At 43.5% G+C, this 18959-nt stretch overlaps 1 protein-coding gene and 1 long non-coding RNA gene across 2 annotated transcripts; one reads left to right on the top strand and one right to left on the bottom strand.

Moving 5' to 3' along the window:
* Window positions 1–1033: 1033 nt before the first annotated feature.
* LOC311117372 lies at window positions 1034–1573 on the bottom strand. Its single transcript, XR_014611607.1, has 3 exons — window positions 1489–1573; window positions 1270–1404; window positions 1034–1159 (listed from the first exon to the last, which is right to left on the bottom strand). It is a non-coding gene; the product is annotated as an uncharacterized lncRNA (long non-coding RNA).
* A 3751-nt stretch (window positions 1574–5324) lies between these two features.
* LOC311117379 (2-hydroxyacyl-CoA lyase 1-like) lies at window positions 5325–15334 on the top strand (the record flags this gene model as incomplete). Its single annotated transcript, XM_084192331.1, has 10 exons — window positions 5325–5333; window positions 5604–5702; window positions 5932–5996; window positions 6155–6227; window positions 6416–6493; window positions 6670–6729; window positions 7827–7918; window positions 8269–8374; window positions 10144–10227; window positions 15183–15334. 10 exons carry the CDS (start codon window positions 5325–5327, stop codon window positions 15213–15215), a joined length of 699 nt encoding a protein of 232 aa, XP_084048457.1. The 3' UTR covers window positions 15216–15334.
* Window positions 15335–18959: the final 3625 nt, after the last annotated feature.

The following is an 18959-nucleotide window of genomic DNA, read 5'->3' as shown; positions in this document are numbered from 1 at the left end:
GCAAACCTGCAAAATCGGCAGTGTATCAAATACTTGTTCTCCCCACTGTATATGCATGCAACAATTTTAAGCAACAGATGTAGCCAAGCCACACCTGCCAAAAGGAAAGACAAAAAAGGAAAAAATGTTTACCTTATGCTTCCGGGTTGCCATTTCAGCCCAGAAGCTTTCCATTTCAGTTTCGTCCTGCAGGGATATCATTGGCATGGTCTGATAATTTAACTCCTCACCCAGAAGTTCATGCTCCTCTGGCCCATGGTATGGGAGGAGATGGGGAAACCTATTTATGAAAGTAGAGTTACAAGTTGTTACGTTTTAGGTATATAGTCATCAACCAGCAGCAGTTCATACACATCTTTGAGGAGAAGCCACATAAGAATATCTCATGTGCAGTTTAGGAGTGAACACACCTCATCATAAAACACAGGGTATTTTAGCTAAGATGATAGACAATAATTAGAGAAAAAAAAAAAAACTTTCAACAAAGTACAGGACATCTTCGATGTCACTTTCAGCCCTCTGCCGTACATCAACAAATTGTGCGTGCTTGATCAGTGGCTCTTCCAGTGGCAGCTTCTTAAGTGCATAGTCCACAGCACTTGTCAGGAAACACAACACAGCTTCATGGAATTAATCCACCTGCTGTGGTGTGATTTCACCCTCGACGAGTAATCTGTTAAGTTTATCCCTGGTTGTGAACCCAATACAGCATATCGGTATAAGGTACAAGGCTAAATATCACATATCACAGTGTTTGATCATAATAATAGTCAAATACTAACCTGGTAAATGGTTTGCCTTTTCTTTAAAGGCAATTTCACAAGGCTCCTCATGGCACTGCAGAACTGCTGGAACCATAAACTTGGAACATAGCTTGCGTACGAATTTCACCATCTATAACAGACATTTACAAAAATAGTTGGTGAAACCTGTTTTAGAGGATCCCTGCAGATATCAGCAAGAAACACAGAATGGAAAAAAACTGCAAAATCCAATCCCACCTCATCATGTAACAAAAATATTGATGACTGCTCTCTCTGAAGCAGCAAGTTGAAAGAAGTGAAAGTTGGTACGGTGGCTTGGAAGAACAGCAGGTACACTTCTGTCATGGGGTCAGTGAATGTCTGCACAAGTCTCTTGAACCTGGCCTGATTTTCATCTTGAATCAACAAATAAATAACACAAAACAAGAGGTTGTCATTAATAGAAGTATGTGACTAACAATCCATGTAGTTGCTGCATAATGAAATTGAAAATTGATGACCATACTAGCAGATTTGTAGTAGCTGGCCAGAGGTTCATACAGCCTCAGGATCCTGGTCACACAACGTTCAAGGCTTAGCCAACGGACCGAGATATGCAGGAGGACCTCCATGTACTCCGCTTCATGGAGCTCACAAAACTCTGTTTTAGACATTAAATCCATATCATATATTTTCTACAGCTCAGCATTTCAGTATTACACTTAATAGTATCAAACATGCATACCTGTCAGGTATCCTTTCCGATTTGTGCTACCCTTGAACCAGTAACCGATGTCCACTACCATATCCTCCAAATCAAAACCGGACACCTGCAATGCATAAATCAATCATAACACATTCAGTCAATGCACGTAATTAGGATACAAATAAAAAGTTACATGTAAAGATAAATCAGGCCTTAACTCACTTTAAAAAATCCCACTCCTGCAGCTTTGGCGGTGTTATGTGCCACATGACAAGGACAACCATGAATATAGGTGTTGGGATGCTTCTGGAGCACCCTAGAGGCAATGGAATTACGTGGTCCAATGTTCACAGCCTCATTGTCAACTGAGAGACCAATGCAGTTCTCCCAAGGGATGCCATGCTCCTCTATGGTGGAGTTAATTTTGGTGAAGATATCACTTGCTGGCCCACAGCTCGTCCCACTTGTTGTGCACATATTTAAGAACTGGTGGACAACTTTGCTGCCCATGAAGACCCGGACAGTAAGCGGGTTAATCTTTTCCACTCCTATAATGACAAGTTAGAATCATACAGATGTTCATGTTATTAGATGTTTAAAAATACACAAAGCACATGTTTTGCAGAGGAGAAAAATCTCAAATAGTTTGTGAAATACCAGTGTCATTCGACCCATCCGTAACAAGGGTATACAGGGCTTTTTTCATCTCCTTCACAAGCTCCTGTGTGAAATATGGTGCGAGTGCTTCATTGGTAATGCAGGATGACTTAGTCCTGGCACACCTGTACTCCTGCGCTGTCTTCGAATCTCCGAAACATTATTTTAGGAGAGGCCCCAGGTGGTCCGCAAAGGCTAGGGGGACGTTGTGAACTACCAACCCAGCTGTCATTTTGACCTCAGCCCTTCTTGTCTGTAAGAAATTAAAAATTATGAATCCCCCCAAAAGACCATAGTTTATTTAAAATAGACGCCTGCGATAATAGGGCACAGGTAAAAAACACATTCAGCAACTAAGATCTCAAATTAAGAAAACTGGACTGTACTACACTGAAATACAAACCACAAATTAGTCAAAACTATCAACCATGACTTTACCGTGATCAACTAGAACACAAAACTCTTGACTGAACCTTGACAGAATCATTACACATATCATACCTTAACCTCTTGTGCAGACATACCCCCAACAGATGGAACGGCCATTGCATATTGGGATATTGTGGCTGTGGACAGGAGAGCTCGTTGCTTATCTTGGTGGCCTTTGTTTTTTATATGGCGCACTACATCTGTCACACCCTGGTGGCAACATGAGTTTTCAATACGGCAGACTGCACACCAGTAGTGCGTGTTGACGCTCCCTCTGGTAATACATGGCCATGAAGAGGTCCACTCATTTTGGAAAATGGATCTATATGTTGCTGCTCCAGCCAGAGCACGACTCTTCTGGCCCTGCTGTTGGATTGGGGGGGGTCTCTTCTTTCTGTCCCTCTGTGTCTCCTTCCATCTGCCCTGTTGGTTGTTCTATTTGTCCTGTCTGTTGCTCCTCTGCATGTGCGTCAATCTGTCCTGTCTGTTGCTCCTCTGCTTGTTTGTCAGTCTGTCCTGTCTCCTGCTCTCTCTGTCCTTTGTGTTGCTCCTCTGTCTGTTGTCCTGTCGTTTCTATCAATCGTTCTGGCTGTTCTGTCAGTGTGTTTGTCTGTCTTTTCTCACTTGGCTGGTTCTTTAAATAAAATAAAAGGTTTCGCTTTTGTCCTGGCAAAGGTCTCTTACGGGCAGGGACGGCCTGTTCAATAGGGCGATATGGGCGACGCACTGCCAAACGGGAAAAGGAAGGGATTTTTTTTCTAATCAATTATATCACGGCAACAGTAGTTATCAGTGTTCACGTCTGATCTGCCAGCCACTAAATGTCAAATCAGGCTAAAGTCGTGCTTCAAATGGCCCCGCCCGTTTTTGGGGCGATTTCAGTCAAGTTGAAAATCGCCCAGAAGTCTCTCATAGCCTGTCATGTAAAATCTATTTTTTTCAAATTTCAAAGCTTTCAATACATTCTCTATGGGTGTCTGTGGGCTTGCACTTACGCGCTTTCGTCATACGTGACGTAACCATGAACGTAACTAAGACAATAGCGGCTAGCAGCGTCTCTGTTGCGACCTGCAGTGTGGCGTTATTTTATGTTTTTAATTTGTAGACTTAGTTTACAAACATTCTGCCAACCATGGATTTCCAGTGGTTGGTTTTGGACTGATCTTGTTGATCGTGTACATACCCGCTACGAACGGACTAAATAATGAAAACGCTGCTGGCAGCGGAATCCCAATACAGCTGGGAGACTTGGCTGGATGACAGAGTCCCGGACAGAGAAGTGGAGCCGGCCGGCTTCACCCTGGTCAGAGCGGACCGCGATCCTGGTAAGAGAGCGACTCTGTACCCCGACATTGAACTGCTTTCTGTGTCATTGCGACCTTACTATCTGCCCCGTGAGTTCCCCCAATTGTTTGTTACCGTTGTGTACTGTTGATAATCACAAGTTTACTGGAGAACTGAGACCAAGTAGAGACTTTGGACAGGGTGGATATGGTATAATAAAGGCAGTTTATTCAGAGGTAAAGATATCTGGAATCGCGTGCACGGACTCGTTCGTCAAACTCTTAGGGAGAAGAGAGCCCCGAAAACATTGTGTGCAGACATTTTATACAATAAATGATGTAGGTTGAATCTAGTAGTTCTGATCTTCTGATTGGTCCTGATGAGTTGGGCGAGGCCCCCTCCACTGTTCCATTGGCTCTGAGTCGGTTTCTCTGTCTTCAAATGTTCAGCCTAAAGAGAGGGGATGTTTGTGTGTGTGTGTGTGTGTGTGTGTGTGTTTAACAGTGATGATGTGTGTGTGTGTGTGTGTGTGTGTTATCAGTGATGATGTGTGTGTGTGTGTGTGTGTGTGTGTGTCCTCAGAGCAAGAACTCGTGAGTTGGAAGAACTGAGAGACCTATGGCGTGGGTGTTGTCCTTGGCCACCTGCTGACAAGGCTGACAAGATAGGACTCTTTTGTCCATTGTTATAGGATAGGAACAGCATTGATTGAAAACAAACGCCCAACACAAAATGGGTCATGCACAAGATTTTAGTCAGACCAAGCTATAACATTATATATTTACTACGACAGTACATTCAACCAAAAGCTAATATAACAAAGGCATCAGAGATTATTTATAATCTGTCACAGAAACTGGAATCCATCTCCCCAGATCAGTCAATAAATGCTTCTGGTATTGACTTATATGCTGCCCCTGTCTTCATGTTGTTGCTGGACATATCTTTTTTAAAATGTGTGTAGGTCACCTAAATCATCAGAAAAATTGCCCCTCCTGAGAATTTTTTCAGGAGCCGCCACTGCTTACGGGACATCTTTGAAACCTTAAACAATTAAAATGGTCATGTTGGTTTAATAACTCTACTCTCAGTTACAAAAACATACCTACTTCTATTGCACACATTTCCTGTATTTATGTTAAATTCTTTGGAATACATCTTACCTGTTCAAAATCAGCTGAGTTTACATTCACCACACTAAATCATGTTCACACGCACAAACAAATAATTGATTTCAAGATTTAAAGTTTAAGAGAGTGAGTATTCAATTGGACGACATTTCATTGTTACATACCTAGTCTCAGCTCAGCTTCTTATCAGACTTCTTGAGGTAGTGACCGTTTCATCTCATGTTGACTTTCGCGGCAGTGGTATCTCTTCTTCTGTCGCTAACTTCGGGGTGCAGCACATATGGTTCAGTGGCGCTCATCAGCGCCATCTACCGTCGGGGAGTTTGAAAAAAGGAACGAACGAGTCTCGGCCGTTTTTTTTGCGTGAGAAATTGGATGTGTGGCGTGAGTGCGTGTGAAAACAGGCAAAAACGTGTGTCACACGGCGAAAGCGTGAGAGTTGGCAGCTCTGTGTTAACACCCTTGTTGATGCATGCCAATGTGTGTGTCAATGCAAAGAAAATCTAAACTACATTGTAACAATTCATATACAATTCAGTATGAAAATGTATGCACTCACTAACTGTAAGTCGCTCTGGATAAGAGCGTCTGCTAAATGACTAAAAATGTTTTTTTAAATGTAAATATACTGTATCTACATGTATCTCTCTACAGAATGTAGAATATATGTTTGGAATAGTTGGTGTTCCAGTCATTGAAGTAGCTATGGCAGCTCAAGCCTCAGGAATCAAGTATGTGGGAATGCGCAATGAACAAGCCCTAAGCCACCTTTTTATTACTAAACCAGCTCTCCCCAAATCATGTGATATTAACTACCCTTACATAGACTACAGGAGCGTGTAGTGTGTGAGGGTCAGTTTCATAGCTTTTTTGCATTGCTAATTATGTCTGCCTGTCTGTCTGACCCTTTGTGTGTCTGTCTGCCTGTCTTCCTGTCTTTCCCTCTGTCTGTCTGTTCCTCTCCAGTCCAGGTTCATGTCTGGTTGTGTCTGGACCGGGACTCATCCATTCACTTGGTGGAATGGCCAACGCTAACATGAACTGCTGGTATGCTAGATCTCCACAAACAGAAGACCCTACTACTCATGTTCAGTGGCCTTTCAAAAGAAGGGATGCTATCCGCACACTGCAAAAAATGATCTGAGGACTCCAAACTATCTCAGCTTGTCAGTTGATGTCATTGTGTGATACCTCTCTCTCTGTAGGCCTGTGATTGTTATTGGAGGCTCCTCTGATCAAAACCAAGAGACCACTGGGGCGTTTCAAGAGTTTCCACAGGTACCGGTTCAACCATGACATTTCTGACTATTGAACATTAGGGGATGGTATCCCGGGACACAGATTAAGCCTAGTCATGGCCTAAAAAGCAAACTCAATAGAGAATCTCTGTATGGGAAACTGGCCCTAGCAGTTTAATTGCTGAAAGAGGAAATAATTTGTTATTTTTGGTCCTCTTTCTCTGTCAGGTGGAGGCATGCAGATTGTACAGTAAGTTCTCTGCTAGGTCTAGCAGTCTGGATATGATCTCCTCAGTGGTAGAGAAGGTATACAGTCTACTCTGACTCCCTCTGTGTAGTCCTCTTCATATCATTTGGTATCACCTGCAATTGTCTGTTTTCTGACCTCTAATTTTCCAGCTTAGCAAGGTACCTTAACTGCTTCATAAGAGCACAGCACAGCCTTAATTGATCTGAATGGAAGGGTGTTTGGTCTGTCTAAGGCAGCACGCACTAGCATGTATGGACGTCCAGGTGCTGTATACGTAGACATATCTGGGGACATGGTCAATGCTAAATTGGACAGGAGCAGAGCCAGGTTAGTGGCCATCACTGTCTTTCATCCATTTAAAATGTATACTAATGTGTTACTGTTGAATATGTATACCTCTGAATTCACATCACCGTAGTCATTTTTATTTTATCTTGTTATACCTTTTAACGTCTGAAGTGAACCAGAAATTAAATTACTTAGAAAATATAGCACTATATCAAAATATTCTCATCAGAGAATAGCAATAAGCCTCGATAGACCTTCATGGTTTATTTACATATGCAATAAAGTTGCTAGGTAACATGTTTAATGTTTGACCTATTATTTATTATTTCCTTTGTCAGAGAGGTGCCCTGTAGTCCACCTCCTCCTGTGAGTATGGCTGACCATATGGCGATCACAGAAGCACTGGCGGTCCTGAAAGGAGCCAAACGGCCTTTACTCATCATTGGCAAAGGTAGGCATTGCTTTTTTAATAGCCAGATAATCTGGGGGAAACAGAACTAAAATCTTGTTTAATTGCGTCAGATACTTGGATAAGGTCTGGGGAGATGTTAAGAGAAAGATACTAACGCCACTTGCGAACTCTCCACCCCCCTAAACGGAAACTCTCTGCAAGTTTCAGGCAAGTTTATGTGCCAAATGTCCCCTCCCGTTCTGAAATTGAAAAGATGCGAGCACCTGCGAAATCGGGATTTGTCCAAATGATTAGTGGTGAAAAATCAGCGTACCGGAACAAAGTTGTCACATCCCAGTCTGTTGACAGACGCTACTTCCAGTTATGTTACGTGCGTCTGTCCAAGAGAGATCAATAGCCAGCTGAGACGCACTGTAACACATATAGCACTGTACCACGGTTCAGTTGAAAACTGGGCCACGTTCAGTCGACAAATGTTGTTGACATGATTTCTCATTCTACCTGTCCGAGAGGCACGTTCGTTCTACATGCTGTATTTCTATCTGAACGTTGCACAACATTTTGCTCAGCTGAATGCATCCCAGTTGTGAAGGCCAGTCTGTTGAAATCCGTGTGGCAGTGCCCTCTGTCTGTGTCCCTCTGCAGGTGCAGCCCATTGAAGAGCAGAGGGGGCTCTGAAGGAGCTGGTGGAGGGGTGTGACCTGCCCTTCCTGCCCACCCCCATGGGTAAAGGGGTGCTGCCTGACGATCACCCCAACTGTGTTGCTGCTGCCCGCTCCAGGTCAGCCTCTCCTTCTCTCAGCTGGCATCATATTCATGTACAGACCATTGACTGTATAAGTAGGACCAAGAATTTCCCTGACCATTTGAACGGACCAGGAAACTCCTGAAATCCCTATCTATAACTAGTCTCTCCTGGCCAGGTCATGTCAATGTAAACTGGTGTCAATCAAACAACTACACTACTCCTATAACTAGCCTCTTTTCATTACATTTTGTTTTGTCCCTGCTCTCCTCCTCCTCTCTTCCTATCCTCCTCCTCCTCTCTTCCTATCCTCCTCCTCCTCTCTTCCTCCTCCTCCTCCTCCTCTTCCTATCCTCCTGGTTCTATGGTCTTGGTGGGGACTGCAGAGCTCTGCTCCAGTCTGATGTTGTGGTCCTACTTGGTGCCAGACTCAACTGGATCCTGCACTTTGGCCTTCCCCTCAGGTTTGACACCCAAGTAAAGGTCATCCAGCTAGGTCAAAGGTCACCAGTAGGGTTTCTTTTTTTTTCGGATTCCAGATTTTCTGCTTATTCCGTTCTGATTTCTGGAATCTTCCAACAGGGATTTCTGGGAATTTTGGGAAAGTAACTGTAATTTTGCAACCCTAGTCACAGGTCATTTCATAGTGAACTACATTTCATTGTAACCAGGTATAAAGGTATTTGACTCAGTCTATTGGATTTAGTCTATCAATTATATAGCTTCTCTATAAGTCTTTGTGGTCTCTCCAAATAATGTCATGGCTGTCTTAGTGCTGTACAGTACATCTATATTTAAGCAATAAGGCCCGAGGGGGTGTGGTATATGGCCAATATACCACGTCTAGGGGCTGTTCTTAAGCACGATGCAACGCGGAGTGCCTCGATACAGCCCTTAGCCGTGGTATATTGGCCCTATACCACAAACCCCAGAGGTGCCTTATTGCTATTATAAACTGGTTACCAACGTAATTCGAACAGTCAAAATGCATTTCAAATCAAATCAAATCAAATTTTATTGGAAATTGAAATACAACAGGTGCAGACATTACAGTGAAATGCTTACTTACAGCCCTTAACCAACAGTGCATTTATTTTTAACAAAAAAGTAAAAATAAAACAACAACAAAAAAAGTGTTGAGAAAATATGAGCAGAAGTAAAATAAAATAACAGTAGGGAGGCTATATATACAGGGGGGTACCGGTGCAGAGTCAATGTGCGGGGGCACCGGCTAGTTGAGGTAGTTGAAGTAATATGTACCTGTGGGTAGAGTTAAAGTGACTATGCATAAATAATTAACAGAGTAGCAGCAGCGTAAAAGGATGGGGTGGGGGGGGGCAGTGCAAATAGTCCGGGTAGCCATGGTTAGCTGTTCAGGAGTCTTAAGGCTTGGGGGTAGAAGCTGTTGAGAAGTCTTTTGGACCTAGACTTGGCCCTCCGGTACCGCTTGCCGTGCGGTAGCAGAGAGAACAGTCTATGACTAGGGTGGCTGGAGTCTTTGACAATTTTGAGGGCCTTCCTCTGACACCGCCTGGTATAGAAGTCCTGGATGGCAGGAAACTTGGCCCCAGTGATGTACTGGGCCGTACGCACTACCCTCTGTAGTGCCTTGCGGTCGGAGGCCAAGCAGTTGCCATACCAGGCGGTGATGCAACCAGTCAGGATGCTCTCGATGGTGCAGCTGTATAATTTTTTGAGGATCTGAGGACCCATGCCAAATCTTTTCAATCTGAGGGGGAATAGGCTTTGTCGTGCCCTCTTCACGACTGTCTTGGTGTGTTTGGACCATGATAGTTCGTTGGTGATGTGGACACCAAGGAACTTGAAGCTCTCAACCTGTTCCACTACAGCCCCGTCGATGAGAATGGAGGCGTGCTCAGTCCTCTTTTTTTTCCTGTAGTCCACAACCATCTCCTTTGTCTTGGTCACGTTGAGGGAGAGGTTGTTATCCTGGCACCACACGGCCAGGCCTCTGACCTCCTCCCTCAACGTGACCCATGTTATACGGTCAGATATACCACAGCTTTCAGCCAATCAGCATTCAGGGCTCGAGTCACCCGGTTTATAAAAGGGAACGTGTGTGTGTCAGCCTTAGCATTATGTGGTGGTGCCTGGTTATTTCTGTTGTGTTTAGCTTGAGGTTTGGCCACTCCTCCAGCTGCTGTTACATGTGTCACGTACGGCGCTCTTCCTGTCGTGTCGTTGCTGGTATGTTGTAGTAACGTTCCACATACGTTATTTATGTCAAGGTCAATGTCAAGGTTGATCTGTGTGCTGAGGAGATGGGGAACAACGTGCAACCTGCTGCTGCTCTCCTGGGGGACATCAATACTATTGTCAAGCAGGTAACACAACACAGTCCTGGGGGACTGGAGATCCTGGTTTGAATCCAGGCTCTGTCGTAGCCGGCCGCGACCGGGAGACCCATGGGGCGGCGCACAATTGGACCAGCGTCGCCTAGGGTAGCGGAGGGAATGGCCGGCTCAGTTCGTAGAGCATGGTGTTTGCAACGCCAGGGTTGTGGGTTCGATTCCCACGGGGGGTATGATGAAAAAAAAAAAAGTAACGTATGCACTAACTGTAAGTCGCTCTGGATAAGAGCGTCTGCTAAATGACTTAAACATGTTAAATGTAGAGGGCCCCGTAAACAGTTCCACAAACGTCAGCATGAGTGCGCTGACTGTGGAAGCACTAATCACTGGACCAAAGCTCACTGTCAGATGCACCAGCTGTGTGTCAAGTGCTTTTCTCCGGGCCACATGAGCTTTGACTGTAGTGAGGCTGGGCAGCGACAGAACCCTGGATGTGGACAGACTGGCAGGTCTCAGGAAAACTAGAAAGCCTCCGTTCTGAGGAGGGCAATGTGGGGCATTCTTATTTTTCGACCACTGATGATGATATCCAATCTGTTTATTCTTACTTTTGTGAGTCAGTACCCAAGAACAACACAGTCATTTTTCAGAACACAATCAGAATGACAGTTTGTTTTACACCACTGTGCTAGTACAGGATAAAGTTGAGCTGAAGGGGATGTTAGATAGTGGGTCCATGGCTACTACTCTGCGCGCAGATATTGTACCTCGGTTGAGGGAGGCAGGAGTGGTAGAGGGGAACTTTCTAGCTCCTTCAGACATCATCCTGGTGGGTTGTGGTGGGAACAAACTAGCCCAGTGGGCATGTGTGACTTAAAAATTCAACTTTATGGCTTCTGTTATGTAGTCCCAGTGCTTATTGTTGATGGGCAGGTTGATGAACTCATTGTGGGCACTAATGTGTTGAAGTCTCTGATTAGACAGTTCAAATCAAATGACAGCTACTGGCGGGTGGCGGGTACACCAGGTTCCTCTAGCCAGTGTGATGTCAAATCTGGAGAGATGGAGAGGAGACTCCATCCCAGATAAAGTGGGCACCATTAAGTTGAAGAGAGCAGTAACGCTCCAACCCATGAGTGAGCATCTGGTGTGGGGCCGCCTACCCCCAAAGACAAAACTCTCTGTGGGCAGTACTGTTGTTGTCGAGCCCAGCACGTCTCGTTGTGTGAATCGACACATACTAGTGAAGATTGTGAATCCAACAACATCGCCAGTTACCCTGAGACAAAATGCTAAAGTGGCGGATGTGTACCCTTGCATTGCATTGGAGTATTTTAATGATGTCAAGCAGCAAGCAGCTCATCAGAACGTGGCAAAGGCTCAATGTGACAGATCACATGGCAGTCTGACAGCTAAGAGTTCAGTTGGTGGCAGTGTAGATAATGGCAACAGTACACTGAGGAATCTTGGACTTCAAGGCCTGTCTGTTGAGGAGTGTCCAGTTTCACAGTTCTGGAAAGATAAACTTGTCAACTTAATTGGGAAGTATGACACAGTGTTCTCTAGACATAGCCTAGATTGTGGCGAGGCAAAGGAGTTCTGCCTTCGCATACGGCTGACTGATGACCGCCCATTTCGATGACCTTATCGTAGACTGTCTCCAGCTCATTACCAAAAACTCAGGGAAACACTGGATGATATGGAGGAAAAGGAAATCGTCAGAAAATCCAGCAGCGAGTATGCCTCACCATTGGTGCTGGTATGGAAAAAGAATGGGGACTTGCGCCTATGTACTGACTTCAGGTGGTTAAATGCCCGCACAGTAAAGGATGCTCATCCCCTGCCTCATCAGGCTGATGTACTGGCCGCGCTGGGAGGTAATGCCTTCTTCAGCACAATGGATTTGACGTCAGGGTATTACAACGTGCCACTGCATGAAGAGGACAAGAAATACACTGCCTTTTCCTCCCCTTTAGGTCTGCACGAGTACAATCAGTTACCTCAGGGCCTCTGCAACAGCCCGGCTACTTTTATGAGAATGATGCTGACCATCTTTGGTGACCAAAACGTTCTAAGTCTCCTTTGTTACTTGGATGATCTGATGGTTTTTGCTAAGACGGAGGAAGAGAGTCTGCAGAGACTTGAGATGGTTTTTCAGCGGTTGCAGGAGCACAACCTTAAACTGTCTCCGTTGATGTGCAAGTTTCTGAGGAGGTCTGTAAAGTTTTTGGGCCACATCATTTCTCAGGAGGGTGTAGCCACTGACCCTGCTAAAGTTCAAACCATTTTGAATGTGACTGAGAGTGAGATAATGGAAGCTGATGGTGTCACACCGTCTCCTATCAAAATAGGTTCTTTCCTTGGTATGGTAGTATACTATCAGCACCACATTGAGAATTGTTCCATGGTTGCTAGGCCATTGTTTCAACTAACTACAGGTCAGAAGAAGCCTAGGAGAGGCAAGGGTAGGAAGAGGCCTGGTCCCCCTCGCAGGCTCACTGCTGCAGACTGGACTGCCGAATGTCGACTCGCTTTTGAAGCTTTGAAATCAGCACTAGTTGACCAGGCACTGCTGGTTCATCCAGATTTTTCTCAGCCATTTCTACTTTCCGTGGATGCATCTACTAGTGGTTTGGGAGCTGTACTATCACAAGTGCAAGATGGGAAGGACATAGCCAGGCCGATAGCTTTTGCTAGTAAATCTCTTAATAATGCACAATCCAAGTATCCTGCTCACCGGCTGGAATTTCTAGCCATGAAATGGGCCATTCATGATAAATTCAGCCATTGGCTGCGAGGGCATAAGTTTACTGTGTGGACCGACAACAATCCACTCAAATATATTCTTACAAAGCCGAGACGATGCATGCGAGCAGAGATGGGTTGCAAAGCTGGCACCCTTTGAGTGGCGCAGTGGTCTAAGGCACTGCATCGCAGTGCTAGCTGTGCCACTAGAGATTCTGGTTCGAATCCAGGCTCTGTCGTAGCCGGCCGCGACCGGGAGACCCATGGGGCGCCGCACAATTGGCCCAGCGTTGTCCAGGGTAGGGGAGGGAATGGCCGGCCGGGATGTTGCTCAGTTGGTAGAGCATGGCGTTTGCAACGCCAGGGTTGTGGGTTCGATTCCCACGGGGGGCCAGTATGAAAAATAAAAATGTTGTATGCACTCACTAACTGTAAGTCGCTCTGGATAAGAGCGTCTGCTAAATGACTAAAAATGTAAAATAAAAATGATATCCAGTACATACAGTGGGGAGAACAAGTATTTGATACACTGCCGATTTTGCAGGTTTTTTCTACTTACAAAGCATGTAGAGGTCTGTAATTTTTATCATACGTACACTTCAACTGTGAGAGACGGAATGTAAAACAAAAATCCAGAAAATCACATTGTATGATTTTTAAGTAATTAATTTGCATTTTATTGCATGACATAAGTATTTGATACATCAGAAAAGCAGAACTTATTATTTGGTACAGAAACCTTTGTTTGCAATTACAGAGATCATACGTTTCCTGTAGGTCTTGACCAGGTTTGCACACACTGCAGCAGGGATTTTGGCCCGCTCCTCCATACAGACCTTCTCCAGATCCTTCAGGTTTCGGGGCTGAGATCCCCAAAGCCTACAAGAATTCTGATAGTGAAACTCCACTCAGCTGGGATGGTGCTGTGCCTGATGTTGTTAACTTGGTTGAAGATGCTTTGTCAGTCTGGTCTGTGACAATCTACCAGGATTCTGATCAGTCGTCTGACACTACTAGTGTTGAGTCGGAAATTGAAAGTGTGCTGGCTCCGGATATGCTGATCTGTAGTACTCCCCAACCTGAGGTTAGACCTTTGAGCACGGTTGGTGCTGTCCGTGACATTCCTGCTAGGTTTTTGGGTGAGGGTGTTCGGACAAGACTAGGTAGATTCATTAATCCAGTGAATAGGCTAATCCAAACTATGTCTACACAGGAAATGAAACAATTCTTGGTTTCTCAGTGACATTTACATTTACATTTTAGTCATTTAGCAGACGCTCTTATCCAGAGCGACTTACAGTTAGTGAATACATATATATATATTTTTTATACTGGCCCCCCGTGGGAATCAAACCCACAACCCCCAACCTTTTCTTTGTTGTGTGTATGTGGTAATCTAAGTGGGTCTTAGAGTGATTTGTGGGTTTGTCTAATATTTTTGACAATTCATGTAACTTTGTGTGTAGTTCATCAGCATAAAATGTATTTGGCATTTTTTGTATAGGGTTGAATAAGGGATTAGCTACCTCTTATTTTTCCTAATCCTTCACGGGATAGCTTTCCAGCTGATCGACCATTTGTGGGTCTAGAATTAAGGGACTACACTGGGTTACTCTGTCGCCCTGAGGGTGTGAAATGTTTTTTTTCTTTCTTTGCTTTGTTACCTTCGAGGTAATGTGTTTTGTTTTGTGTTTATAATCTAGTGTAAAACAGTAGGGGTGAATGTAGTAGTGGGATGTTGTTCCCCTAGATTATGCACCAAGTTGCACACAAGGACAGTTCAACTAGGCCAGGTCAAGAGGGGATGTTAATAAGTTAATAATAATAATAATAATAATAATAATTCAATGTGCTTTTTATTTAATTACAGCTGCATAGCTAATGTAATTTTTTGGTGTACAAACATTTTTCTGTATCTATATTGCAAATACACCTAATTGTAAAAGTTGTGTATATTTTGGTCTGGTCCATCGCGGGTTATCTGTATTTATGTACCCTCTTATTGTTCTCTTTTGCCTGACCTTCAACTAGCAAGGTATGTTGTCCTTGGCGCCGTAATTTGTCAATATAAAACTGTGGTAAAGTTACACAAAGTGCTGTTACGCAACTATAGGTTTTGTTACAATGTGGACAATATAACGATTTATGTTAACAACTTTCACCAAGCTCGCTAATTTGGGTACCTATTGTAACTCGGGAGTATTTGGGTCAGTGTTTGAGTGAGTTTCTATGTGCTCACGCAGGTGCCCGAGAGCTGTGGCTGCACCAAGGGCTAACCTATTGTGTGTTGTCTCGTGGTGTGCAGTTATGTCTTTTATTTTGTCAGAATTATGTTGTATATCATTTTACTTGTATTGTATAGTGTGTTGTTAGGCACTGAATGTGTGCATGCAGCACCTGTTCTCTTTTGCCTGACCTTCAACTAGCAAGGTGCCCGAGAGCTGTGGCTGCACCAAGGGCTAAAATAATTTTTTTGTCTCTTCGTGTGCAGGTCGAATAAAAATTATCCAACCATCAGAATTCCAGTTGTGGCAGTGTCCTAATTAAAAGTACACAACGCAGAACGAACCACGCTACATATGCATAATGATGTAGTAAACAACATCGCTCTGCGTGGGAACTTTTGGTGGGGGGGAAGTAGCCTTTATAAGTCTCCATGGTGGGTAAAGACCATCACTTCGTTGTCTTGTTGGGAATAGTAATAATTTGTGACAGTACGCATTGTATTAGTCTAACGGTTGTTTTTAATTTAGTTTCTCACATTAAACAGACATTTGAGAAGGATTTGAGAAGCGAATTGCTTGCAGTTGTACCTATGAGACACAGACACACTAAAGCTGTACAGTGTAGTTAGAAAAGTCAATTTACATTATTTGCAGATGTGTTCCCTTTTATTTACAAATCGAAAAATGTAACATTTGAAATGAATGTGGCAGAACAGTTAAGCATAGAGTTCCTGTGGAAGTCTTCTCCTTCAGTCTTTTTGTCTCCTATGCCTCGTTTCCTATTAGATGGGATTTTCCCAACGCCAAGTTCACCTGAGACAGCCGCTATCCAGTGTCATGTGTTGCTGAATTACAGATCTCGCTATCCCAATGTCGCTGCTGTCCATGGTGCTGAAATATCCAATCTCGGCTATTTGCATACATAGTACCATCCACACTTGACACCACACACACAAGTTAATGCTAATATCACACACACTTTTGAACATTGCACAACCTGCAACAAGACACTGAAACAGCACTTAATTTCAAGTTTGTTTGTTTCTGAATAAAGATGCGAAGAATGAAATCAATGTGTGGAAGGAGATTGGACAATGTATAGGCATTCCCTATAGCTGTATTTGACTGGAGCATAATCAGATTGCTTTGTTTCAGCCAGAATGGAAATTTGGTCTGAGAAACTATGCCCATTATAGCATGACTATTTCAGACAGAATTCACTTAATATTGTCTGTAAAAATATAAATAAGGCAATGTTTATATGACCCCCTTTCAAACATTCACATATTTATAATTTTCTTGCAGATATACAGTGCATTCAGAAAGTATTCATACCCCTTAACTTATTCCACATGTTGTTTTCTTACAGCCTGAATTCAAAATGGATTCAATTATAATATTTTCTCTCACGCAGCTACATACAATACCCAGCTCAATACCAGGCTCTGTCGTAGCCGGCCGCGACCGGGAGACCCATGGGGCGGTGCACAATTGGCTCAGCGTCGTCCAGGGTAGGGGAGGGAATGGCTGGCAGGGAGGTAGCTCAGTTGGTAGAGCATGGCGTTTGCAACGCCAGGGTTGTGTGTTCGATTCCCACGGGGGGCCAGTATAAAAAAAATACAAATAAAAAAAACAATTCTAAAAAATTATAATGTATGCACTAACTGTAAGTCGCTCTGGATAAGAGCGTCTGCTAAATGACTAAAATGTAAAATGTAAATGTAAAATAATGACAAAGTGAAAACACATTTTTGCAAATGTATTGGAAATGAAATACAGAAATATCTCATTTATATAAGTATTCACACCCCTGAGTCGATTAAAGCTGTGTCTTTCTGGGTAAGTCTCCAAGAGCTTTGCACAACTGGATTGTAAAATATATGCAATATACATTATATAGACAGCCATTATTTTTTTTTGCCATAAGTTTTCAAGCCGAATTAAGTCAAAACTGTAACTAAGCCACTCAGGAACATTCAATGTCATCTTGGTAAGCAACTCCAGTGAATATTTGGCCTTGTGTTTTAGGTTATTGTCCTGCTGAAGAGGGAATTTGTCTCCCAGTGTCTGTTGGAAAGCAGACTGAACCAGGTTTTCCTCTAGGATTCTGACTGTACTTAGCTCTATTCCGTTTCTTTTTATCCTAAAAAAGTCTCTAGTCCTTGCCAATGACATGCATACCCATAACATGATGCAGCCACCACCATGCTTGGAAATATGAAGAGTGGTACTCAGTGATGTGTTGTGTTGGATTTGCCCCAAACATTACACTTTGTATTCAGGACATAAAGTTAATTTCTTTGCCACATTATTTGCAGTTTTACTTTAGTGCCTTATTGCAAACACAATGCATGTACAGGTTTCCTTCTTTTACATTTACATTTTAGTCATTTAGCAGACGCTCTTATCCAGAGCGACTTACAGTTAAGTGAGTGCATACTCTGTCAATTAGGTTAGTATTGTGGAGTAACTACAATGTTGATGATTCATCCTCAGTTTTCTCCTATCAAAGCCATTAAACTTTCTAACTGTTTTAAAGCCACCATTGGCCTCATGGTGAAATCCCTGATAGTTTTCCTTCCTCTCCGGCAGCTGAGTTAGAAAAGGACGCCTGTATTTTTGTAGTGACTGGGTGTATTAATACACCATCCAAAGCGTAATTAATACCTTCACCATGCTCAAAGGAATATTCAATGTCTGCTTTAATTGTACCCATCTACCAAAAGGTGCCCTACTTTGCGAGGCATTGGAAAACCTCCCTGGTCTTTGTGGTTGAATCTATGTTTCAAATTCACTGCTGGACTGAGGGACCTTATAGATAATTGTATGTGTGGGGTACAGAGATTATGTAGTCGTTTGAAAATCACTATTATTGCACACATAGTGAGTCCATCTAACTGATTATGTGACTTGTTAAGCACATTTTTACTCCTGAGATTATTTAGGCTTGCCATAACAAAGGGGTTGAAAACTAATTGATTAGATTACTAGATACTAGACTCTGTCAATATGTTTTTGGAAGTGGCTCTGCATTTCTTGCATACACATCATATTTATGTAAGGATTATGACGACCTTCTAAAAGGACAAAGCAGTTTATGTGTGTTCCCTTGTCTCCACTGTCACCACATCCCTCGATGTGTGCAAACAGAGCATCTATATCAGGGATGGGCAACTCCAGTCCTCGGGACCTGATTTGGTGTTACACTTGTTCCCCAGCCCCAGCTAACACATTTGACTCTAATAATCAAGTACTCATGGGCTTCAGTTTAGAATGCAATAAGTTTAATCAGCTGTGTTTGCTAGGGATGGGGAAAAAGTGTGACACCACTCCGACCCCCAAGGACTGGAATTGTCCATGCCTGATCTATATGGTAGGACCAGTACCAGATTAATATGGAGGCGAAAGAAATGCACACCTATTTAGGCGAGGTGCTGGCTATCGGAGTAGAACACTTGAAAAAGAAAAGGAGAGCCGCACACTCTAGGAGCTCAGATGCAATAATTTAATAACTTAATAACCAACGTCAGGATACCCTGATGAAGACAGCTTGTCTGTCGAAACTTTGGTTATTAGGTTATTAAATTATTGCATCTGAGCTCCTAGAGTGTGCGGAAAAAGTGTGACACCACTCCGGCCCCCAAGGACAGGAATTGTCCATCCCTGATCTATATGGTAGGAACAGTACCAGACCTGAATGAATGTGTCTGTTTTGAATATTCACGGAGACAGAATGATGTGGTTGATAGCAGAGACGTCATGCCCAAAGGGGGCACAGGGTCACCTGCCCCCTCA

This window comes from Coregonus lavaretus (assembly GCF_964263955.1).
Source record: "Coregonus lavaretus genome assembly, contig: HAP1_SCAFFOLD_56, whole genome shotgun sequence".
NCBI lineage: Eukaryota > Metazoa > Chordata > Actinopteri > Salmoniformes > Salmonidae > Coregonus > Coregonus lavaretus.
The sequence above is the reverse complement of the archived record's forward strand: the minus strand, read 5'-3'. Positions and strand labels throughout refer to the sequence as shown.